This window comes from Daucus carota, chromosome 5, assembly GCF_001625215.2.
Source record: "Daucus carota subsp. sativus chromosome 5, DH1 v3.0, whole genome shotgun sequence".
NCBI lineage: Eukaryota > Viridiplantae > Streptophyta > Magnoliopsida > Apiales > Apiaceae > Daucus > Daucus carota.
In genome coordinates, this window is record NC_030385.2 from 951,217 (window position 1) to 976,219 (window position 25,003).

The window sequence follows — 25,003 nt, forward strand, 5'->3', positions numbered from 1 at the left end:
GTTCCCACATCCGTACGGTTGGATCATCCAGAAATATTTTTTTAAAAATGTAAGAAGTAATACATGATAGAACACTAGTCAGCAGTACAAGTCAAACCACTAGTTGACTGATAAAATCTCACTCCAAATAAAATTATTTTTTAATGAAACTTTTTTCATATCATAAAAATATATAAATCTCCACATCCGTACGGTTGGATCATCCAGAAATATTTTTTAAAAAATGTATGCAGTAATACATGATAGAACACTAGTTAGTAGTACAAGTCAAACCACTAGTTAACTGATAAAATCTCACTCCAAATAAAATTAGTTTTTAATGAAATTTTTTTCATATAATCAAAATATATAAATCTCCACATCCGTACTGTTGGATCATCTAGAAATATTTTTTAAAAAATGTAAGCAGTAATACATGATAGAACACTAGTTAGCAGTACAAGTCAAACCACTAGTTGACTGCTAAACTCTCCATCCAAATAAAATTATTTTTTAATGAAACTTTTTTCATATCATAAAAATATATAAATCTCCACATCCGTACAGTTGGATCATCGAGAAATATTTTTTAAAAAATGTAAGCAGTAATACATGATAGAACACTAGTTAGTAGTACAAGTCAAACTACTAGTTGACTGATGAAATCTCACTTCAAATAAAATTATTTTTTAATGAAACTTTTTTCATATCATCAAAATATAAAAAGGGAAATGATAAATAAGCTCCATATCTTACTATTTAAGCTCCAATTTTAAAATTTATACCATATTTACCCATACTTTCTCCACATGTTTCCACCATATTGTAGGTGTTAATGCATGAAAAAATACAATTGGAGCTTAAATAGTAAAGTTTGGAGCTTATTTATCAATTCCCTATAAAAATCTCCACATCCGTACGGTTGGATCATCCAGAAATATTTTTTAAAAAATGTAAGCAGTAATACATGATAGAACACTAGTTAGCAGTACAAGTCAAACCACTAGTTGACTGATAAAATCTCACTCCAAATAAAATTAGTTTTTAATGAAATTTTTTTCATATCATCAAAATATATAAATCTCCACATTCGTACGGTTGTATCATTTAGAAATATTTTTTAAAAAATGTAAGCAGTAATACATGATAGAACACTAGTTAGCAGTACAAGTCAAACCACTAGTTGACTGCTAAACTCTATATCCAAATAAAATTATTTTTTAATGAAACTTTTTTCATATCATCAAAATATATGAATCTCCACATCCGTACGGTTGGATCATCCAGAAATATTTTTAAAAAAATGTAAGCAGCAATACATGATAGAACACTAGTTAGCAGTACAAATCAAACCACTAGTTGACTGATAAAATCTCACTCCAAATAAAATTATTTTTTAATGAAACTTTTTTCATATCATCAAAATATAAAAATCTCCATATCCGTACGGTTGGATCATCCAGATTTTAATTCGATGATGCTATTTATGTGTATACCATCAGGGACTTTAACTCACTGGTATTATTAAAGTCTGCACCATCAGTGACTTTATATCACTGATGTTATTAATGCGGAAAGAATGTTATTAATGCGGAAAGGGTATAGCAGGAAAAAAGATTATGTAGCGTACATCAGTGACTTTAAGTCACGGTATCAGTGACTTTAAGTCATTGATGTACGCTCCCAGCACCGTCGACCTCAACCAACCAACGCTCACGATTTGTTGGCTGTAAATGTCCGCTGTACAATTGTGTACATTTAATTTCCCCCTTTAAAATTTATATATATCAATGGTTTATCTTTTCTAATATACTATATTAGAAAACTAATAAAAGATATTTTATATTCAATTCGATCGATACGAATTCGAACGTGGATATCATAAGGTGAAATTGAAATGTCCTGAATATCATATTCTGGAAATATGAACCGAAATACAATCCTAAAAGTGTTTACTTTTTTTCAGAAAAATTATAAACACAAAATAATGTAATGTTATAAAATTAAATTTAATATCATATTTTTTGAATGTGATATTTGAGATATTGTTATTATTGAGAACCGGTGCATTTAAAATTTTAAGATGTATCCATTTGGCACAATTAACGTCTTTGTGTTCATATTGAATTGTGAGAATATCAAGGTGAATTTGGGACTTCCGTTAAGCTCTGATGTCATGTTGAGAGAGGTAGTAAATTTAAAATTTTAGAATGTTAGAAGAAGGTCCGAGATGAATATATTTCGACAAAGATCATTGATCGAAATTGCGATAAAGAGAGAAATACAACACGTAAGTACGATAAAGAGGCAATTATTGTCCTCACTTTTCAACTTTGTTGTTTACTATATACATGAATATTGTCTGGTGGACTTAAACGAAGACAAAATATAATACTAAATATAATACTAAATATAATACTACTACTACTTAACGTAATTTTCAGACTGACATCAATTCATATTGTAAGCTTAAACTCAGATTCGAGAGGCCTGCAAACTTCTCTTAATGGCTTCCTCGGATCCAGGGACATAGCATATAAACTTCTTTATAAACAAATTCCATTTATTAGAGTATGTAATTTTATTTCACTTATATTTATGCTTCCGAATCTCTTATAAAAATGAAAATAAGTGAAGATGAAGATAAATCAAATATACTTTCATAGTTTCCCTTCATTTTCTGATTAATGAAAATTATGATGAAAGTACTTCACTTATTTAATTCCGTTCCTTCTAAAACTTGGGAACGGAACTAAAAAAAAACTGTTTTCATCTGATTAATGAAAATTATGATGAAAGTACTTCACTTATTTAATTCCGTTCTTTCTAAAATTTGGGAACGGAGCTAAAAAAAAATCTATTGAAAACTTAATTTAAAAGTATTTTTTAGTGGACTGGTTTTTTTTAAACCCAGAATCACATGTTTTAAGCAGTTGATAAGTCTTGATTTTCAGAAACTTGGCTGAAGAAAACAGGACATAAGTTCTTCTATCTTCAATGGCTTTCTTGGAGCATGGGAGTCCTGGCCTTGGTATCCTCTCAACTTTGCTCATGCATACAACATTGATTTTGTTTCCATTTACTCTAACAGTAAGATGATGCTGCATGCTCATGTTTTCGATGTGGGGTTCGAATATGATGAACACAGACCTTATCTTTGATTTGTTATAGTGATTGTCCAAGCACTGAGATGCTTTTGATAGTTGTTGCACATCAGATGCCTTATCATTTATCAGATGCTGATATGCTTTAGCCCTGTCAACTTCTTTATTTTTGGTCATAATGGTGTATGTGCTTTAATGATTATTGTTTCCTTTAACTCATCATACTTGGTATTATCTTACTTGATCATTGAAAATGCCATTTTCGATTGCTTATTGGATCACAAATCATATGGTGATTTTGTCGAAGTTTGGTTATGGTGCAGGAGGGCTTTTCTTTTTCTGCGAAGAAGGGTTTGATCTGGGGGCACCATGCATTCAAAGATCTGGGCTGGATATCTTGAACCTACTGATTGTCTTTGTTTTCTTGATTATTTTGGTTTTGGGGTTCATCAGTGGTCAGAACAGAATCGACAAGAAGTGGATCCCTTTGGTTGGTTCTTTCTGTTGTGCGGTTATTAGCATTGCATATGTTAGTAATGCTGTCTGGGGACTTGTCGATAAAGATGGTGGAGATTTTGGCTGGTTGGTGGTGCAATTCCTTAGAGCTGTAATATGGTTTGCCTTGGTACTATCTTTGATTGTGAAGGGGGGGAAAAGTTTACAGGTTTTGGCTTCAATTTGGTGGATTTTGTTCTTTCTTGCAATTACAGCTATAAACACAAGTGTTTTGCTGAAAAAGGACAATCTTGAAATCCTGGAATCAGTAGCATGGCTAGTCAACTTCTTTCTTCTCATATGTGCTTTAAGAAATATCAGTCATTTTGTATATAGTGATATCCGACTCAAAAGATTATCAGAACCTTTATTGGCTGAGAAATCTCAGGAAAGGCTTAGCCGATTAGGCCAGGCCAACCTTTTTAGCAAATTGGCGTTCTCTTGGGTTACTCCTTTACTGTCTTTGGGTTATTCAAAGCCGCTGGTTCTGGACGACATTCCATATCTAGCAACTGATGACCAAGCAATTGTAGCGAATCAGAAATTTGTACAGGCATGGGATTCACTTTTAAAAGAAAGAGACTCAAACAGTACCAAAAATTTGGTATTTTGGGCCATAGCAAGAAATTACTGGAGGGAGATGGTGTTTGTAGGAATTTGTGCTTTCCTAAGAGCAGCTTGTTTGTCACTTTCTCCATTATTGCTATATGGCTTTGTTAATTACTCCAATGGCGATACAGGAAATACAACATGGGAAGGAGTTTTGTTGGTGGGCAGCTTAATGATTGCCAAGATTGTTGAATCCATTTCTAATCGACAGTTCTATTTCAGTTCAAGAAGATATGGCATGAGGATGAGATCAGCTTTAATGGTAGCTGTTTATCAAAAGCTCTTAAGGCTTTCTAGTGTAGGAAGACGAAGGCATTCAACTGGAGAGGTTGTCAATTACATTGCTGTTGATGCTTATCGGATGGGGGAATTTCCCATGTGGTTTCACACTGCATTGTTTTCTGTAGTGCAATTATTTTCTGCAATTGGAGTTCTTCTTGGAGTTGTGGGAATTGGTGTTCTTCCAGGTTTACTTCCTTTATTCATCTGTGGAATTCTGAATGTGCCATTTGCAAAAATACTTCAAAAGTGTCAGATGCAGTTCATGTCTGCGCAAGACCAGCGACTTAGATCTACATCTGAGATCCTGAATAACATGAAGATCATCAAATTACAGTCATGGGAAGAGAAATTCAAGAAACTGATTGAGTCTTATCGAGATAATGAATTCAAATGGTTGTCTGAATCTCAGTTGAAAAAAGTTTATGGCACTGTTTTATATTGGATGTCACCAACCATTGTTTCTTCAGTCGTTTTTATTGGTTGTGCATTTCTCAAGAGTGCCCCCTTCAATGCAGGAACAATTTTCACAATTTTATCAGCGCTGCGTGTTATGTCAGAACCCGTGAGAATGATACCTGAGGCTCTTTCTATGTTAATTCAGATCAAGGTCTCATTTGATAGAATCAATTCTTTTCTACTTGACGATGAACTAATAAGAAATGAAAATGCAAGAAAATCAGGGGACTCAGAAATTTCTGCTAGAATACTAAATGGTGATTTCAGTTGGGACCCTGAATCAGGTATTCCAACACTTAAAGATATAAATTTTGAAGTGAAATGGGGGGAAAAAATTGCAGTCTGTGGTCCGGTTGGGGCTGGAAAGTCATCACTTCTATGTGCTTTACTCGGAGAAATAAGCAAGATTTCAGGAACTGTAAGATATCAAGTCAATATAATTAATAATTCTTAGTTTTTTGTTCAGCAGATCAAAATCAGATTTTTTTGTTCTAATGACTCAGGTGGATGTCATGGGTTCTGTTGCTTATGTTTCTCAAGGTGCTTGGATCCAAAGCGGAACAATTCGTGATAATATTCTCAGTGGACAACCAATGGTTAAAACTAAATATGAGGAAGCCATAAGAGTATGTGCTTTGGATAAAGATATTGATAGCTTTGACTATGGCGATCTCACTGAAATAGGTCAGCGAGGGCTTAACATGAGCGGAGGACAGAAGCAGAGAATTCAACTTTGTCGAGCAGTATATAGTGATGCTGACATATATCTTCTCGATGATCCCTTCAGTGCAGTAGATGCACATACAGCAGCTATTCTATTTAATGTAAGGTCAAGTTGTGATAACATTGAGCATTATAAGGCGGCACTACTTAATAATTATATATTAAGTGATACTGGTAATGCAATTGTAGGACTGTGTCATGGCTGCTCTTGCGAAGAAGACTGTTATTCTTGTGACACATCAAGTAGAATTTCTTCCGGTGGTAGACAACATTCTGGTAATACAGAATATTACAGTATCTAACATTTTTGAAATGCAAGTATATCATATATATTCTTATATTTAGTTATCATCTACTGCTTTACTCTTCGAAGGTAATGGAATGCGGAAAAATTACTCAATCAGGAAACTATAAGGAACTACTGATGGCAGGCACAGCATTTGAACAACTTGTAAATGCTCACAAGAATGCAATAACAGGACTGGAACCTTCAGATCGTAAACCTAAAACTTTTGAACATGTGTCAGGACATATAGATGGTCCAAAAGACTCTCAACCGAGTCATCTTATCAAAGAAAACAGTGAGGCTGATATTTCAATGAATGGTTTACCAGGAGTGCAATTGACAGAAGACGAAGAGAAGGAAATCGGGGATGTTGGTTGGAAGCCGTTTCTGGATTACATAATTATTTCAAAGGGAACATTGTTTATGTGTTTTACTATACTTAGTCAGATTGGATTTGTTGGTCTCCAGGCTTCTGCCAGTATTTGGCTAGCATTTGGTGTTCAAGTACCTAAAATCAGCATTGTCATGTTAATCGGTGTTTATACTGCACTATCTACATTAAGTTCTTTCTTTGTCTACCTAAGATCTCTACTTTCAGCAATTTTGGGATTAAGAGCCTCAAAAGCGTTCTTCTCTGGTTTCACTGATTCCATTTTCAATGCTCCCATGCTCTTCTTTGATTCTACCCCAGTTGGGCGGATTCTAACACGTGTAAGCAAAATTCCTTCTCTTTTAGTGTGCTCAACAATCATTTTTTTCAGTAACATCAAGCGATGACTATCTCTTTGCAGGCTTCATCAGATCTGAGTACTATAGATTTCGACATCCCTTTCTCCTTCTGCTTTGTATTGGCAGCTAGTATCGAACTAGTGACAACTATCAGCATTATGGCTTCAGTAACATGGCAAGTTCTTATTGTAGGTATTATAGCTACCGTATCTACAAAATACCTCCAGGTTGTTACTTCTTATACTCTTTATTGCACGCTTTTCATCAATAGGAAAATGCTACACACTCTAATACTTTCTTTGGTGGTTGAAGGGATATTATCAACCCTCTGCAAGAGAGTTAATGAGAATCAATGGGACAACAAAAGCTCCAGTCATGAGTTATGCGGGTGAGACAGCACTGGGGGTGGCTACAATAAGAGCATTTAACATGGAGGAAAGATTTTTCCATAACTATCTAATGCTTGTGGACACGGATGCAAGTACTTTCTTGTATTCTAATGCAACACTGGAGTGGCTTATATTGAGGACAGAAGCATTTCAAAATATGACCTTATTCACTGCTGCGTTTCTAATTGTGTATCTTCCCACTGGTTACATACCTCCAGGTACTTATTGCTATAGTTCATCAAAACGAAACATATGCGGTTTGATCACCTAAGTACGCTACTGATATGTAATTTTTTTATTTCACAGGACTTGTAGGGCTATCTCTTTCTTATGCTCTAGCATTAACAAGCACCCAAGTTTTCTTGATTCGCTGGTATTGTAATTTGTCCAACTATATCATCTCAGTAGAACGAATCAAGCAGTTCATGAATATACCACCTGAGCCTCCTGCAATAATAGAGAATAATAGACCACCAGGTTCTTGGCCTTCCAAGGGTGAGATTAAACTGCAAGAGCTAAAGGTGAGGGTACTAATAAAGTTTATTTCTTTAACTAGTACAATTAGTTCAAACAAAACTGTAATTGTTCGTACATGGAAATTAATGTCGTTTGATTGCTTGTTAGATAAAGTACCGTCCCAATTCTCCATTAGTTCTTAAGGGAATCACATGCACTTTCAAAGAAGGAACTAGAGTAGGCATCGTTGGACGGACTGGAAGTGGAAAAACTACATTAATTACTGCTTTGTTCCGTCTGGTAGAGCCTTACAGCGGAAAGATTCTTGTAGATGGGATTGACATTTGTTCTATAGGCCTTAGGGATTTAAGAATGAAACTCAGTGTCATCCCTCAGGAACCAACTCTTTTCAAAGGTAGCATTCGTACAAACTTGGACCCTTTAGGCCTTTATACAGATGACGATATATGGAAGGTAAGCCACTCACCTCAATCAAAATATCTTAAATTTATTTTTGATCAACAATTTCTGTTTCTTTTACAGTTTGGATCTTATGCTAAATTTGATACCTTGTTCATGCTCTAAGGCTTCTTTTTAACGGGGTCTTCAATTAATATTCCTAATAATAGGAACTGACTACTAAAATTGTTTTGCAGGCATTAGAGAAGTGCCAACTAAAGGATATTATCACTAGTCTCCCAAACCTATTAGATTCTTCTGGTCAGTTCTATTTTCTCTATGTACGTATTCAATGACATAAGCAATTGCTGTGAATTATTAAAAAAAACTGCTATTTTTCATTATTCTCTATTTCTCTACAGTAAGCGATGAAGGTGATAATTGGAGTGCTGGACAGCGTCAACTCTTTTGTCTAGGAAGAGTACTTCTTAGAAGAAACAAAATACTAATTCTGGATGAAGCTACTGCTTCTATAGACTCTGCAACCGATGCAGTTCTGCAGAAGATAATTCGCGAGGAATTTGCAAGCTGCACAGTGATAACAGTGGCTCACAGGGTCCCAACTGTTATAGACAGCGATATGGTCATGGTCCTCTCATTTGGTAAATTTTCCTGCATTCTTAGCGTGTGTTATAATTAATCTGTTTAGGTTAAATACGATGTGTTTTAAAGGCAATACGAGGTTGAAAAAAAACTATATATGCAGGAAAACTACTGGAGTATGAGGAGCCAGCAAAGCTTATGGAGGATACTAATTCATCTTTCGCGAAGCTTGTAGCAGAATATTGGTCCAGTACTAGTGCCGGAAAAGACCATCTGTAGAGGTGTGAAATACGACAGGAAAGGAACCATGCTTGGCTGAATAAATAGTTATCTGCTTAAAATCTAATGCCTGTGATTGCATAGCTATGCAAAGTTTGTAAAAAATGTTGACATTTCTTTTTAATAAATAATGGCAGCTGAAGTTCTGGTTATTTTCATTGGCAAGCAAAGAGATCAAATTCCAGGCTTATGAAAAACCAACTTGAGTGCTGATACTTTCACATTTCATCAGAAATCTGGGAGTAATGAACTCTCTGGAAGCTCTTGAAATTTTAAACCATATAATGAATCTTTGTTATTAAGATTTTGTAAGAAAAAAAAAGTGTGCTAACTACGATTTATATTACTAATTTTAATAATGACAAATTCGTCATCGTCTGAAATATATAACTCCGTCATATTAAATAATTAAATGTTAATTTTTTTTCGTGTAATCTAAAGATTTTATCCGTCAAAAAATGGATAAAAATGATAATATTTTTAAATATATAAATTTCGACATTCCCTCCTATTGAAATCGAAATTTAAATTATAATTTTTTGTCAAATTAAAAGAAATGTAAGAAATGTTACGAAGTTCCGCTCAAAAACCTCAATTTTCTCGTCCCCCAGTATCACCTCACAGAAAAGAAATAAAACCCAAAATAAAAATAAAAAAAGAAGAGAGAGATGAACGAACAATGAGAAATCTGAAATTATAATGATAATAATTATGATGATGATGAAGATGATGTAGTTATACATACAATAGCTATGTTCTGCTGCTATGTTACTCTTGTAATACCTACACTCTCCCTCCGTCTTAATCTCTCTCGTTCATTTTGCTGATCTCTCTCCCTCCCTCCCTCTCTCTCTCTCCCTCTCTCTCTCTCTCTGTCTGTCTCTGTCTGTCTCTCCCTCTCTCTCTCTCCGCCTCACACAACACAGTCTCTCCCGCTATAAGTGAAAATGAACGGAGGAGATGGAGATGTGACGGCAGCTCCGGCGGGGTCACTGGACTGGAAATTCTCTCAGGTGTTCGGTGAACGAACTGCCGGCGAAGAAGTGCAAGAAGGTGCTATTCTACTTTCGTTTTGTTCGATCTCGAATTGTCGCGTGCTTTTACTGAATTATTTAGGGTTTTGAATCAGTTGAATTCATTTAATTTAACTGAATTAGATGCTTGTATATGTCTGTCCGTTACTTGATTCACGGTGTTCTTCGTATTGATTTTGCGAAATTAAGTTGCTCAATGAAGTAATGCTTGTTACTGTTTCTTTTTAGAATGACTTTTGAAACATTTCTTATTTTGGTTGCATTTAGTTAATGTCGTAAATTACTAGTTTAAAATAAAATGTGGTTATAAGCAATTGGAAAGTGTTTTGTGTGTGTTCAAGTCAGCTTATAAATTAAATTGTTTCGGAAAGCTATTTCAGTGTTCAAGTTTTTCAAAGGTTTTTAGTGAATAATAGTTTCTTTCTTAGTTCAGTTTCTTTTATGTCATTAATCTTGTTAGCGCATCCATCCCCTCAAATGGCTTTAAATCAGGGAAAAAAGGTCAAATGAGAATGATTCATGAGTCACTACACATTCTGACTTTTTTGTCAGAAGACATTGTTTTCAACGTTAGAGATAACGCATGGCGTTAATCATGATACCAGGCCTACTGTCACAAGGGATCTTACTAAGTCTACTTCCATTTTTAAGTCAAACAACTATTAGTTAATTTGTCAACACTTGGCGATAAAATCTGTTCTACACCACACCTACTTTGTTGACTATAAAAACCGTAATGTGATCAATATATGAGGGGTTGATATGTTTAAACCGTAATGTGCTCATAACATACGTCAGCAATAAGAAAAAAATTGTTTAATTAATTTACTTTGATTAATGCTCTTCAAAGATATGAATATCAGTTATCTACTTATAAAATTTCTTAATTAGAACTTTTATATTATATATGTATGAAATCTCATTATGTTAAGTTCATATTAAAATGTGTATTACATGTGGAGCTGTCAGGATTCATATTTGCTGTGGAAATAGGGATACATATGTGTTTTTTACTTAATTAATTAGGGTTTTGAATCAGTTTAACTCATCTATTTGTTTAAATAACTGAATTAGATGCTTGTATATGTCTGTTCAAATTTGCTATGAAAATATGGATACATATGTGTTTTTTACTTAATTAATTAGGGTTTTGAAATTTGAATCAGTTCAACTCTTCAATATTTTTATCAAACTGAATTAGATGCTTGTATATGTCTGTTCGTTACTTGATTTACTGTGTTGTTAGTATTGTTTTACGAAATTAAGTTGCTCAACATTGTAATGCTCGTTACTGTTTTAGCATGGTTTATGAAACATTTCTATTTTGGTTGCAGTTGGTTAATGTTGTAATTTACTAGCATATAATGTGGGTATATGTAACTGAAAAGTGTTTTGTGTGTGTATTGAAGTCAATAAATTAAATGTTTCGGAAAGCTGTTTCTACTGCCCTTACTCAAGACAAATTTTTCAAAGGTTTTTAGCAAGCAATAGTTTCTTTCTTAGTTCAGTTTCCTCTATGTCATTAATCACATTAGCACGTGCATCCTCTCAAGTGTCTTTAAATCAGGAAAAAAAGGTCAAACAAGGATGATTAGTGAGTTACTACAGATTCTGACTATTTTGTCATAATAAATTGTTTTCAATGTTAGAGTCAGGTGGCATGACGCTACTTATGACGACAGGCCTATTGTCACGAGGGATCTTACTAAATTTCCTTTTGTTTTTTTAAAGTTACACAATTATTAGTTAATTTGTCAACACTTGGCAATAAAATCTGAGCTACACTACATCTACTTTGTTGAGTATTAAAATCAATATTCTAAAACTGTAATGTTCTCAATAAATAAAGGGGTTGATCTTTTAAAACCATAATGTGCTCATAACATACATCAGCAAAAAGGAAATAATTTTTTAAATTAATTTACTTTGATTAATGCTCTTCAAAGAAATAAATTTCAGTTATTTACAATACTTTCCTGATTATAACTTTTATACTATTTATGTATGCAATCTCATGATTTTAAATCAAGCAAGAAATATATGGAATTAGATCTGGGGCTGTAAGGATCCAATTTGCTATGAGAATAGGGTTACATGTGTGTTTGTCTGTTTCTCTGTTACCCTTTGTTTCTCCCAAATATATCTGGAGATTTATTCACTTGACTCATAGTTTTTTTTTGTTGTAAATTTCTGAAGGGCTAAAATTGTTAAAGTTCCATTGATATTTCTATAGCTTAGATTTTGGACCGGAACTGAAAATGTTTATAACGCATATATTTTTGTTAAATCATTATGATGATCCATGTGCTACTTTGCAGTTGATATTATATCAGCTATTGAGTTTGATAAATCTGGCCACCATCTGGCTACTGGTGACCGTGGTGGTAGTAGAGTGGTTTTATTTGAAAGGACTGACATGAAAGAGGTACGAGTTTTGTTTATAAACTGACTTTTGGTCCTAAAGGTTATGGATTATCTCCCACAATTTTTTTTGAATTATGAATGTGTAAACAAATTTAAAATTGGTTTGTAGCATGTTGGAAGTCGAAGGGATATGGAGAGGATTGATTACTCAAATAGCAAGCATCCGGAATTTCGTTACAAGACTGAGTTTCAGAGTCATGAGCCTGAGGTAAGCGTCATTAACCTATATGCTGAAAATCCAAATAAATAGCGGAGAACCCAAAGAAAGTATCATCCTACAAATGAAATATTGTTTCTGATTTGTGATTTTGCTTCCGTCAAGTCTTCTGACAAGTTCCCTAATGATATAGATTGTTGTACTCATTCTGAACTTGCATATTTTGCACTCAGTTTGATTATCTTAAGAGCCTGGAAATTGAGGAGAAGATCAACAAAATAAGATGGTGTCAAGCAGCTAATGGGTCCCTCTTTCTTTTGTCAACTAATGACAAGACAGTCAAATTCTGGAAGGTAGGTGTACCCTTTCCTGCAGCATAAAATTTATTTTTACATATTTGTTCAATCTATAATACAGTTAGGCTTTACTACGCCTTCAAACTTGTTGGGAATTTATATTAGGAAGGGCTTTGAGCCTCTGAACCTGTAGAAGATATAGAGATTTAATCATGTATGTGTTATGTGAATAAAATACGAGAGTGGTTGATTAGTTTTTTTATATTTGGTTTTGGAAAGACTACACACAAGAAGTAAAACTATCCCTCCTTTATCTTGAGCATGACAAGCTTCGTGTTAGTTTCAACTTTAACCTTTAGGTAACGCCTCCAGGAAATTAATAATGTACTAAAAATATATGTAACGGTTGTACAAGATTCTTCTAATGATGACAGAAAAATATGGGATTTGGTAGTGACATCCATATTTTGGTTTTATATATTTGAACATAATTATTCTAGTTAAGATTGCATTTCTTTCTTTATTAGATTTAGACCCCGTCACCCGGCGCCCTTAAAAGTCTAAATCTCTTTAATTTTCTTTTAAATCAAGATCTTCTCATCAATGTCTTATATCCAAATCAATTCAATATCTGATCACATATATATTTGGTTCCCCTGATGTTATATGGTATATCGTAAAGGTCCTGTTGGTAGTGCTATTTTATCTGTTCTACTTCTTACAAGAAGAACTGTGATACACTGATTATTTGATTTTTTTCGTATTGTTTTCAACGAAATATGTTAAAGATATCTCATACAATATGTTCTATGTGTGACATTTCTGTTTGAAAGGTTCAAGAGAAAAAGGTCAAGAAACTCTCAGAGATGAACCCAGATCCTGCCAAAAGTTCTGAGAATGGCAGTTCTACTCGTTCAAGTGTTTCTTCAGGCCATCTATCGAATGGAGATGAATTTTCTTTTCCACCTGGAGGGATTGCATCCCTACGTTTTCCAGTGGTAGTTGTACCTAGATTGAGCATTATTTTGATTTTAAAACTGACGTCATATGTATATTTTGTTGGATTTTGAAAACTTGTCAGTTCTACTGAGCAATAAAAAACTTTTAAGTTATAAATTTATAATACTTAACTGTTTGTTCTCGCATGTTTCAGTGTCTCTATTTAGTTAGAATTATGTTGTATCACACCTTGTGTAAATTTTCTTTCTGACACTTGTCTGTATTAGAATTACTTCATGAATTCTAAGTTCTTATTAAATTTTCTGTAACCCATTTGTGCACTATGCAGGTATACAGCAACGAGAGTAGTATTATGGCAAGATGTAGACGAGTATACGCCCATGCACATGATTATCATATCAATTCCATTTCAAATAACAGGTTGGTTTATACTTATCTAGTTATCGTCACTCCATAATTTTTCTAATTTTGAAATTAGCGTAATGATCACTGACTGTTGTTGCACCAAGACTTTTAAATTGTATTACCTTGCATTGAGTGTAATTTTGAGACTAAAATTGTTAGAATTATTCTCTGTCTGGTATTATAGCAGCTCTGCTACAAGCTGTCTATCCTAATAGTACACACTTTGTGTATCACTGAATCACTCTTTATTCCTTTTCTCTCTTCTCAGTGATGGAGAAACCTTTATTTCAGCTGATGACTTGCGAATAAACCTTTGGAACATGGAAATTAGTAATCAAAGTTTTAATATCGTGGATGTGAAGCCTACAAATATGGAGGATCTTACTGGTAAATTTCTCTAGGTAGTAGACTACTAGTACATGATCTATCCATGCTGTCATGTGTACAATTATATTATTCACTTGTGGCCTCACATATTTAGCTTGTTAAGGATTCAGTCAAGATCTTTGTGCAGTATTTTTTGTCATTAATTCGATGTTTGAAGTTTGAACAATGTGACTTGTACGTAGGTTAAGTGACAAAAAAGGAATTGTTATTGACTTATAGATAGATGTTACTGCGGAGGCTTTTTCCATAGGAATTACAGGGTATGTAAGCTACCTAAGCATGGTTTATAGATAAGCATAATAACACAGATCTTTTGGGATTAATGAAGTTTTCTGTCTGTGATTCTTCAGTAATTCTGGAATCTGGACCCTCCTGATCTGATATAGAGTTGGGCATCATTTTCTAGGTTCAAGATATTTGCTATGTGTATTTTTTGTATTGAAAGAAATTGATTAGTTTTTCTGTATATTTCTGAGTGCAGAGGTAATAACATCGGCAGACTTTCATCCTACCCACTGTAACACATTAGCTTATAGTAGTTCAAAAGGATCAATTCGTCTTATTGATTTGAGACAATCTGCTTTGTGCGACAACCATTCTAAACTGTAAGTGTTTGCTATGCTTCCCTTCATTGCAAGTTTTATTTGTTGTTCTTATTATATTTGACTTCCACAGGTTTGAGGAACCGGTGGCACCTGGTTCAAGATCATTTTTCACTGAGATAATTGCTTCTATTTCTGATATCAAATTTGGGAAGGAGGGAAGATACATATTAAGTCGTGATTACATGACATTGAAGGTTTGATTAATTGTGATGCTTTATTATATTATTTGAGTGCTTAATTTTGTTGTAAACGCTGAGTTTCTGCAGCACTTTTTTTCTTTTTCATACACTGTGGTCTTGTGGAATTGCATGACTTTACTTGAAAAAACAGGAAAGTGAAACCTATCACAAAGTGAAATAAGCTCTGAAATTACTAAATTTTACTACATGACTAAATTTGCTCATGGTCTTCATACATGCATATTGTGACACAAATTGAATTTGAGCTAGTGCATGGAATTCAAAACTAACGCAGCAACAATATCATCTGAACCCTACATCTACCATTGTAACTTTTTGTGCTTTGCAGTGATGACCCCATCAGGCTTAGCAGTTAACATGTAAAATAGACTACAACCACCTTGCACCTTCATTTACTTCCTGATGTGAACTCTGCCATAATTTTCTCCTGACACAATGCTGGCCAGTAAATTCATTTTCTGTATAATTTTAAATGTATCATGCAGATGAAATATAACATGAAGAGTATTTGAAGGCTGAACCATAGTTGCCACCCATATGTTATTCTTTATTTGGTAAATGTAACTCTCTATATATAGACCCAAAGACTATTTGTCCTCTTGATAATCGTTGCACTTGGCTCATTTATCTAAATTCTCTTTTCACTGTTTTCACATATTCAACCTTAGGTTCTTCTCCTATTTAAATCAGTTGACCTCTACGAACATTTTTAATTCAAAGTTTGGGAAGCATGTTAGTTGGCTCAGCTTACTAAGTTGGTTCTATGAATTATAGATGAACCCTGTTGTATCTCCTGAAAAAAGAGAATTTGATTCTGTTAAGCCACTAATTACGATTCAATGGATTAAATGTTCTCAATCTTTAAGAGGTGAGGTTGTACAGTCGAGCCTATGGCTTACATGGGCCTACCTGCATAACTCATAAGTCATGATAACAGGAGATTAGGCAGTTTCCTTGCATTACCTCCAACCGGAATTGCCACCTTGATCCAAGATACAAGTATGGAAACAATTTATACCTCGAGACCCCTTGTTTTAAATGATAAGTGATAACCTTAGGGTACCGTCTACCCATTCAAACTGAGTGATGGGTTGCTTAATTAAGGGATTTTCTTTAACCATGTGGTGGAAATCTGTCAGACCTGATAATGTTCCTTACTATGCTCGACTAGGATCCTTCTATGAAATGCATCAGCAACTTGTTGCTTCTCGCGGTTTATACTAAATATAGAATCCAAATCCTATTAAATTGCTAGCCCAAGTATGATATTTTGAACCATATCCCTCTGCTTCTGTTTGAATGATGAAGCATCGCCCAAAAGGTAGTAATACCGCTTGAGAACTATCTATACAAAGGCCGGTAACTCTTTTTTATAAATGGACTTGAGATGAGAGACCGAAGCCCTCTGACGCTACTCTTAACCAACCGCGATGCAAAGCTGGGCTGGGTCTGGGCATGCCTACTCTTGAATCAAGTATAAGGAAAAGATGGTTGCTACTGGATATGATCCGAAAGGAGGCCTTCTTCGCTTTCGACTTAAGCTGCACAGACAAGGGCCAAAGCCAATCCTGCACGTGTACCCAATCACTAAAAGCTACTAGATAAACCTGATTCGTCTATTTTGTTGACAAATTTTTTTACTAAAATTTGGCACGGAGAGGATCGAGGATTGTGACATGGCTTGCCTCAATCTTCAAAGAAGCATCTGACTTGCTACAGTCCATCCATACATATCCTCATTCATTTGATATGTTAAAGGACTTGTTATGTTGCATATCCCTCAATAAACTTGCGATAGTAGCCTGTTAATCCTAGAAAACCTCATCATTGCTCCAAATTCTATGGTTGCCCTGCTTGTATTTTGTCACAAATATGCCAATTGGTTTCGACCAAAATCACATCTTTTTCATACATTAGTTATTGACGTTGCTCCAAGGTCTGCAATACCTTGGATATATCATATATGTTATTGTTATGATGTTGCTTTTTTGGTTGAATTGTGGACATGATGTTCAAAAAATCAAGACTTTCTTATGGAGAAAAGACTTGGCTGAGAATGTTGCGGGAACATTTCTTTTTCTTAAGGGCATTGCCAAGGATAGGTTTGCCTTTCTTGGGTCCTCAACACAGTTTTTGACTTTTTTGCACGTCTTCTCGTTTTACTTGATTCTTTGGGGAGTGAATCAGTGAACTTCAAAATTTGATACGGAAAAAATTGTTTTGTTGTGGTGTTCATCCAACAGCACTTTGATAGAAGAATTGTGTATTTATTAGCATTTTGTGACCTTGTTTAATGCATAAATCTACATAAAAGTGCCAAGGCACATTTTTTTGTTCTGCTAGTGATATCGGGTTAGACAAAGTGATGTTAAATACTTGTATAATTCCAGCCTTGAACATGTCATGCAGAAGAGTTTTAGTTTCATCTTTTTGTGCACGGGGTATTGTACGACATTATGTTGATCGGGTCGTTTTTTTTGCTAATCGATTACACACGCACACGCCAGGTTTCGAACTCCTGAAATCACGCAAGGGAGACAAGAACTCAACCACTGCACCAACCTTTGTTGGCCGGGTCTTCATCTCTTTCTTTGTGATCCCATGGTCATGTCCCCTTGTTGGTGGCAGGGGAATGTGGAAAAAGGTGCTTTAAGAGTACCGAGTGCAAGTACATGGGTGTTAGGTCTTGGGTTCTCATCGTTCCTTGTGGTCGGCTTTAGGCAAATATGTGTTTGATCTCCACAAGGAAGTCATGTCCCTCTTTCTAATGGTGAAAATTATTTAGGGATGGGCATTCTCCCGCCTCATCCAATCCGATCCCAACCCCATTTGGGTTAGGGAATCGGGGATTTGTTCGGATACGGTGTGGGGATCAGGGAAAGTTCTATAAAAAAAATCGGGGATCAGGGCGGGTTCGGGGATCAGTATCTCGTCCCGATCCGCCCTAAAACTCCTTGATTTTTCTATATAATAAAATTTTGAGTAAATGACAAAATGATGGCTGTAGTTTTTCAAATTTTACAAAATATTGGCTGTACTTCAAAAATTACAAAATGGTGGCCGGAGTTTACTTCCGGTTTTTAATAAGGTGGCGGCCGTTAAGTTCCGTTAAATTTGCTCCGTTAACTCTAAAAAAAATAAAAAAACAAGGGTAAAAGCGGGTTTTGGTAGGATGTTCAGAGCCATGGAAGGAGTGGCACAAGGGTTGTGGGAATAGGCAGATTTATCGGAGAAGAGAGGAGAGATAAGAAAAAAGTAAGGGTGAAAGCTAGGTTCCTCCCGATTGTCATTGTCAAGACGCGACTCCACATATCAACTCTTCTTCTCAAGCACTCACACAACGTCAATCACGCCAAGGCTCATCTCGAGATATCACAATGGCTTTTAAAATCAGTTGCCTCCTGCTTCGATGTTACAGCCTGTTGAGCCAGTGTTAGCATCTAGTGGGTGCTATTCTTTCCCAGAAACAAATCCTCGCCAAGGCTTAACCCTTTCCAAAACCTCTTCCGAGTAAGCACCCTAACTCCAATTGGCTAATTCTCTTAATTAATCACTCCAGTCCCTAACCCAGCCACTACACTATTCACCGAATCATCAATTCCTCTGTAATTCAAAACAGGACTCTCTAAACCTGAAAAAATCAACCCCAAAACCCCAAGAGAATTCAGAGAAGATGGGGGTGGTTTGGTTTGTGATCAGAGAGATGGGTCTTGATTCAATTGACGGAGCAAGCGCCTCCTGCGTTTCCCAAACACACAGCCACAAAATCCCCAAGTCGAAAACCATGCTCATGAATCTTGTGTATATTAGATGGGCAGCTGTTTGTGCCTAAATTTGTGTTAAAACCCGTTTTTACCCTTAATCTTTTTTTTTTTTTGGACTTAACGGTCAGATTTAACAGACCTTGACGGCAGCCACCTTATTAAAAGACGGAGGTAAAGTTCAGCCACCAATCTGTAGTTTTTGAACTTCAGCCAACATTTTGTAAAATTTGGAAAACTACAGCCATCACTTTGTCATTTACTCTAAAATTTTAGTATTAAATATATTATATTTGTATATAGTTTAATTTAAATAATTCCCATCATCTTATTATTTAAATATTTTAATTTTATAATGCAAATTAATTATAATAAATCTAGTTTTATCTTCTAAATTTATTATAAAATAAGGGAGTACTCCCTAGATTCCTGTCCAAAGTATGTTCCTTTCCACATATTGAAGAAATAACTATAACGAATGAAGTAATCCTTTAAGAAAAAAAGATATGGGATTTATTTTGATTTAGTCAAATTGTCCCTTCGAAAAAAACAAAGAAATAAATACTAGAGTATGCTCGGATTTCATCCTAATGTAAATGAAGTAGTAACCAAAGGAGAATTTCACGTTATTCCTTTCGGTAAGGGAGGATTAAGGAAATCCTATTGATTGCAGCTTTCTCGAGACCTCTGGAAAAAGCATGAAAAAAACCGGGCTCGAAGTCCTTTAGATTTCGCACATAGGAGATCGAGACACGACCCCAGGTCTGTGGGAAAAGATGTAGATGTAGATTGATCGCCCTAGATAGAACAACGCGCTTTCTCACGGCCGGGCCGGCTTGGAAGCAAACTACCCGTTGCCTATCTCACCCCCTTTTCCCTTTATGACAAAGGTGGGGTATTTCTATTGATCGGTCGTGCCATATAGGCTCGACTTGGACATCCAATTGCTCCAATTTGAATTATCAGTACAATGCCTTCTACTCTTCTACATGTCCATGGAGTTTTGAAAAATCCAAACATCTTAGAGATAGATAGAGAGGTAAGATTTTATTGAATGAATCGCATGCTGAGTTGGATTCCCATTTGAACTAAGGATTCTTGTGGTTCCGGAGGATCCAACTACTGGGTAAAGAAACAAACTTCATACAAGTTTAAATTCAAAGTTAAAAGAGATATGCCTAGTTGTTTATTCTTTGAATAAAGGATCTAATTGATAGCTATCCGCGATGGGTAATGGCACAACCAGAAGAGGGGTAGGAGAGACAAGAAGAGCCCCGTCAAGGTGAGCGAGAACATTCGGGGAATCAAAGCTGAGGCAATGGTAATTGAACATCTCAGCGGCGGGATTGAATACCCGAATCGAATCGGAGTTCATGCTGTCTGTTTGAACCGGGGTTTGAAACCAAACTTCTCCTCCAGAGGATAAATGGGGCGATTCATGTGAGATCCAATATTAATTTGAATTAATACTCGAAATGTTATATAAAAGTAAAGAAATATTATATACAGTGACTTATTTATATAATTTTAATTAAAACTCATATTATTAGATATATTATAATATTTTTTTAAAGAATTAATGAATTTCTCGAATCCCCATTCCCCGTTGGGAATGGGGATCGGGGAGCAAAAGAATCCCCGTTTGGGGATTGGGGCGGGTTCGGAGATTGGTTTGAAGTTCGGGGATCGGGGGCAGGGATAGCATTCCCCGACCCCGAAGTGACCCGACGCCCATCCCTAGAAATATTGCCTTGAGAGAGAATCTTGATTTCTTGAGCTTACATTCTTCCCCTAGCCATAATCATCAAGGTCTATGTTTTTCAATCGGCACAAGTTGTACCAAGTTTCTCAAGATTTAAGTCAAAATCCCAGTAAAAAGGACAAATATAGTCAACCATCGTTAGATGTGCAAGATGCAAAAGCACTTTGTTATGTTCCCTTTGACCCTTGATGGCTTCACTCGTCCACAATGCGACCCCCAAACAATTAGAAGGCATTGCAGGTATGCCCAAGATGCTGGCAACACCCGTTGATATGAAACCACCACTTAATTCCCCATCATTTCTTCTTACAATTTAAGTGTCTTATAATTGGAAATGCTGACTGCCAAATTAAAGATATCTCTAACTGAAGTACTTTAAATGGAGCTTAATTCTGACTCAAATTGACCAGTTAGTTGTGTGTTGAGTTTTTGAAGATGAACTGATGAACAAGTTATATTAAGTGATTGGGTTGATTGCACTAATATCCCACCTTGATATGTGGCTTGAGTGAAGTTATGCATGATCAAACTTCTCGTTGGAATTTCTCCTGCTCGACCTCAAGGCGATGCACCATTATCTGTTGTCTCTCTATCACTCGGACCAGCCTTGCCTCCAATTGCTTTTTTGATTGTTCGACAAAGGCAGTGAGCTGCTCCAATTAGAATTTCTGGCAGAATTGACAGCCATTCTGATTTGCCCCGTCATGTTAGGACGAAATCCAGCAACCTTTTTCCAGTTGTTTTCTATTCTTAGTTGATTGGAAGTCAGTGCCATCATCTCTCATGACTGGATCGAACTTGCTCTAATTCAGACTTGCTATGCTATGATGTATTTATGAACCTGAACAACAAGATTTACTCTTATTAAGCTGCATATTTATTTTGATTAAATGAACTAAAAATTTTCAATCTTTGAGAGGAGAGGTTCTCCACTCATGCCAATCTAAACAATTTTTATGATCTTAATTACAACCCCCCCCCCCCCCCCCCCCCCCCCCAATACTATACCTACCTCACTTTCCACTTCCCCTCTTGTTACCGTTTTTCACTGCTCATACTATACAAGCATCACTCATGTAATAATTTGTTACTGTATTTCACCTGATGTCTTATTAGGCCTGGTTATTCGTGCACAAGTCATTGTAACCAAATATTTCTGTTTTGTAGTTATGGGATATTAATATGGATTCTGGACCAGTCTCAACATTCCAGGTTCACGAGTATTTAAGACCCAAGGTGAATTCGGCTTCCTAGAATACTAACATCCTATTTCTCATATGTATTCACGCTTGTATCAATTTAATTATTTTATTATCATCCGCAGCTCTGTGATTTATATGAAAATGACTCCATCTTTGACAAATTTGAGTGTTGCTTAAGTGGTAATGGACAGCGGGTTGCAACTGGTTCTTACAGGTATGTTGCCACTATAATTATTTGTGTAAAAGTTACTGTTGTTGCATTTTTCTTTCACTTTACATGTAATATTAATCTATGTGTTCTCAGCAATCTATTTCGTGTGTTTGGGACCGCTGAGGATAGTACAGAAGCAACCACACTGGAAGCTAGCAAAAATCCAATGAGGTACTAGTGACCAGATATGTTCTCACGAAGTAGCAGTAAAACTGACTCACTTTGACAGATTGTCTTCTGTTTTATAGATTTGGATATTTACTCCTCTCTACACCCTTGTTACTTGATATTTGACTAGTGCTTGAACTACACTGACCGTGACTGTTTTTGACTAGTCATATACTTTCCTATACTTTAGCATCATCATGGATTTGTGAATGTACAAATAATGCTAAAAGTTCTGATATGCTTTCGCAGGCGGCAAGTTCAGACTCCCTCAAGGCCTGCTAGATCCCTAGGCAGCAGTATATCACGTGTTGTTAGAAGAGGTCAATGCATTCTCTTTTTCCTTTTACATTCCTTTATTCGCTGTGGAATACTACTTAAAAAGATTCTCCAAAATAAAGAAACTACTGTTTGTTTCCAAAAGTTGTATTTACAGTTCTTTGAATTTAGCTTACCTCGTATGTATTCTTACAGGGGGCGAAAGCCCAGGTTTGGATGCAAATGGAAACTCATTTGATTTTACAACGAAGTTACTCCACCTGGCATGGCATCCAAGTGAAAATTCCATTGCTTGTGCTGCTGCAAACAGCTTGTATATGTATTATGCATAAATATGGATCTTGACAAAAATGTGGCATTACGCATGAATTAATATTCATGACTTCTCCCTGCCAAAAAAAAATTATTCAGGACTACTGATGGAGAAGGCCGCTTCTGAATATCTGGAGGCTTGGTTTATGCAGTCTCGTATATGTAAAAAATCCCTCAGTGTTGAAGGTTCAGAAGGTTGGCTATCATAAACATCTGCAAAGAACTTGTAACAGTAATCTATCCTCTTCCTGTTTATTTCTTTACCGGTCTGTCCTCTTACATCTGTTTTATCACCTTTCTATCTTTTGTTTCGAAGGAAAGATGTAGTTGTTTCCCTATTGTGTTTATTCAAAATCGAGTAGAAAGGAAACGTAAAGTGGAGAATGTTGTTACTCATAGTTGCCTTTAGGGTCAGGGCGAATGTAATTTTACAAGTCTCGGGAAGAGCTGGTGCAAATTTGCAGGCCTCTAGCTTCTGAAGTTTCTCTGTAACAAATTAGGATAATTATAAACTCTTTTTGTTATAGGTTTTGTTTCAAGTAATTTTTTTGGTAAAGCTGATTTAAACGATTCTGGCTGTTGGGTTAGAATTTTTTGTGGATCTTCGGGATGCTTTGTATTGGATATTTAAATATTTTTTAATGACGTCGAAGGTGACCAGGCATTCAATTCGAATATATAGTACCTAATGATTTTTTTATACCATTTTCCGATATATAAAAACTTGAAACATGATAAAAGCCGTGAGCTTTCTTTAGGGTTTTACACGGCTTTAACCCTCCACTCCCTCCTCTATCTTGTTTTCTTCGGGAGTTTACTCATTTTAACTTTTCTATCTAAACAGCATTATATTTATCATCAAAATATTCTTCTGTATTGCCACTTTGACAAATATATTTGCTAATGTATGAAAATGGAGGAGTAAAATGTATTAGATAAATATACAACTAGAAATATTCGAAATGTGCAACTAGAAATCTGAAGTAAACAATATTAAGGATACTGTGTAATGAGAAGTGTGCAAGGTGAAAAAGGAGGATAATGTATGAAGAATGAAGAATATAGCACTAAATAAACCATTAACAATAATAACAAGGATAAAATGTAATGAAAAACATACGGGAGATTTCTTTTACGAGATAATAAGATGTTTTAAAAGAATAGCGTTATATAATTTCTCTTATTTAAGAAGTGAGGGATAGATCTAGAATAATAAATGTAATAACTCTAAATTTGTTAATCCAGTATCCGACCAGCTTGCGCGCATTTCGACTAATCCGGAAGTCATACTAGCACTCCGAGCATGATAGCACACTCATTAGCTTGCACGCATTTCGACTAATCCGGAAGTCATACTAGCATTCCGAGCATGGTAGCACACTCACTCCCGAAATGTTTAGAAAATCGAACTCGTGATCTTGAGATACCGAACCTTAAACGCCAAATATATATATATATATATATATATATATATATATATATAGGCTCATGATCAAATAGAAACCACTCTTAAAATAAAAACTAGAAACCAGTTTCCCTACCACTATTTATGACTACGGGTATCACTAATTTATACTGCACTAATCACTATTTTTATACAGTATGTAAACAACGATTTTTATTATCAAAATTGAGAAAATCTACTTATCTAAACTATTGATAATGCTTATAGATGATCAATTTCATCCGTAGGAAGGTTCTTGGCGATAGAAAGCCGCAAGAGAAGTTGTATGATGATGGTAAGTAGTCGTTAGTTTTGTAAGTTATGATGAAAAGTGTATGTGACTATTAGTGATGATAGACAATGGTGACAAGTCATGGAAACGTCTGGTAATGGTGGTAAAAGGTCCATTATTATGATTTGGATGAAGATGATGGTCATATACGTTGCATATATATGTGTAGAGTGGAGATCTGTGGGATACTATTATTTATGAGAAATTGGAGTCCCTAAGATCTACCGTTGGATTCTAAACAGATCATGTGGCTAAGATTTAATGAGAAAAAAACGGCTGATCATTTTAAAACAATTTTAAACTCCAGATCTGGTCATG

General features: G+C 35.3%; 2 protein-coding genes across 4 annotated transcripts; both read left to right on the forward strand.

The window, feature by feature from the left end:
• The first annotated feature begins 2,855 nt into the window (after positions 1-2,855).
• On the forward strand, positions 2,856-8,941 carry LOC108219780 (ABC transporter C family member 8-like). Of its 2 annotated transcripts, XM_017393293.2 has the most exons (12): positions 2,856-3,010; positions 3,407-5,343; positions 5,429-5,749; positions 5,838-5,924; positions 6,022-6,645; positions 6,726-6,890; positions 6,976-7,270; positions 7,359-7,573; positions 7,677-7,982; positions 8,165-8,228; positions 8,330-8,569; positions 8,674-8,941. In XM_017393293.2, exons 1-12 carry the CDS (start codon positions 2,977-2,979, stop codon positions 8,787-8,789), a joined length of 4,404 nt encoding a protein of 1,467 aa, XP_017248782.1. In that variant the 5' UTR covers positions 2,856-2,976; the 3' UTR covers positions 8,790-8,941. The 2 variants fall into 2 exon arrangements, with proteins under 2 accessions (XP_017248782.1, XP_017248781.1); XM_017393292.2 differs by lacking the exon at positions 2,856-3,010 and having other exon boundaries at positions 3,251-5,343.
• Positions 8,942-9,404: 463 nt separating this feature from the next.
• LOC108223074 (serine/threonine protein phosphatase 2A 55 kDa regulatory subunit B beta isoform) lies at positions 9,405-23,594 on the forward strand. 2 transcript variants are annotated; one of them, XM_017397137.2, is made up of 14 exons: positions 9,405-9,842; positions 12,142-12,248; positions 12,357-12,455; positions 12,638-12,757; positions 13,534-13,698; positions 13,989-14,080; positions 14,334-14,452; positions 14,934-15,057; positions 15,128-15,251; positions 21,948-22,016; positions 22,105-22,196; positions 22,287-22,364; positions 22,611-22,681; positions 22,833-23,594. In XM_017397137.2, the coding sequence occupies exons 1-14, from the start codon at positions 9,737-9,739 to the stop codon at positions 22,967-22,969; spliced, it is 1,503 nt and encodes a 500-aa protein (XP_017252626.1). In that variant the 5' UTR covers positions 9,405-9,736; the 3' UTR covers positions 22,970-23,594. The 2 variants fall into 2 exon arrangements, with proteins under 2 accessions (XP_017252626.1, XP_017252625.1); XM_017397136.2 differs by having other exon boundaries at positions 9,591-9,842; positions 13,534-13,701; positions 22,833-23,213.
• The last annotated feature ends 1,409 nt before the right edge of the window (positions 23,595-25,003 follow it).

Excerpts from the sequence above, each read along its gene's own strand:
- LOC108219780 (XM_017393292.2), top strand. The coding sequence starts at position 3,337 with ATGCCATTTTCGATTGCTTATTGGATCACAAATCATATGGTGATTTTG. Across the intron at positions 7,271-7,358 it reads CACTGGTTACATACCTCCAG|GACTTGTAGGGCTATCTCTT; the intron begins GTACTTATTGCT and ends TTTATTTCACAG. Across the intron at positions 7,574-7,676 it reads TTAAACTGCAAGAGCTAAAG|ATAAAGTACCGTCCCAATTC; the intron begins GTGAGGGTACTA and ends ATTGCTTGTTAG.
- LOC108223074 (XM_017397136.2), top strand. The coding sequence starts at position 9,737 with ATGAACGGAGGAGATGGAGATGTGACGGCAGCTCCGGCGGGGTCACTG. Across the intron at positions 12,758-13,533 it reads AGACAGTCAAATTCTGGAAG|GTTCAAGAGAAAAAGGTCAA; the intron begins GTAGGTGTACCC and ends TCTGTTTGAAAG. Across the intron at positions 22,682-22,832 it reads ATCACGTGTTGTTAGAAGAG|GGGGCGAAAGCCCAGGTTTG; the intron begins GTCAATGCATTC and ends GTATTCTTACAG.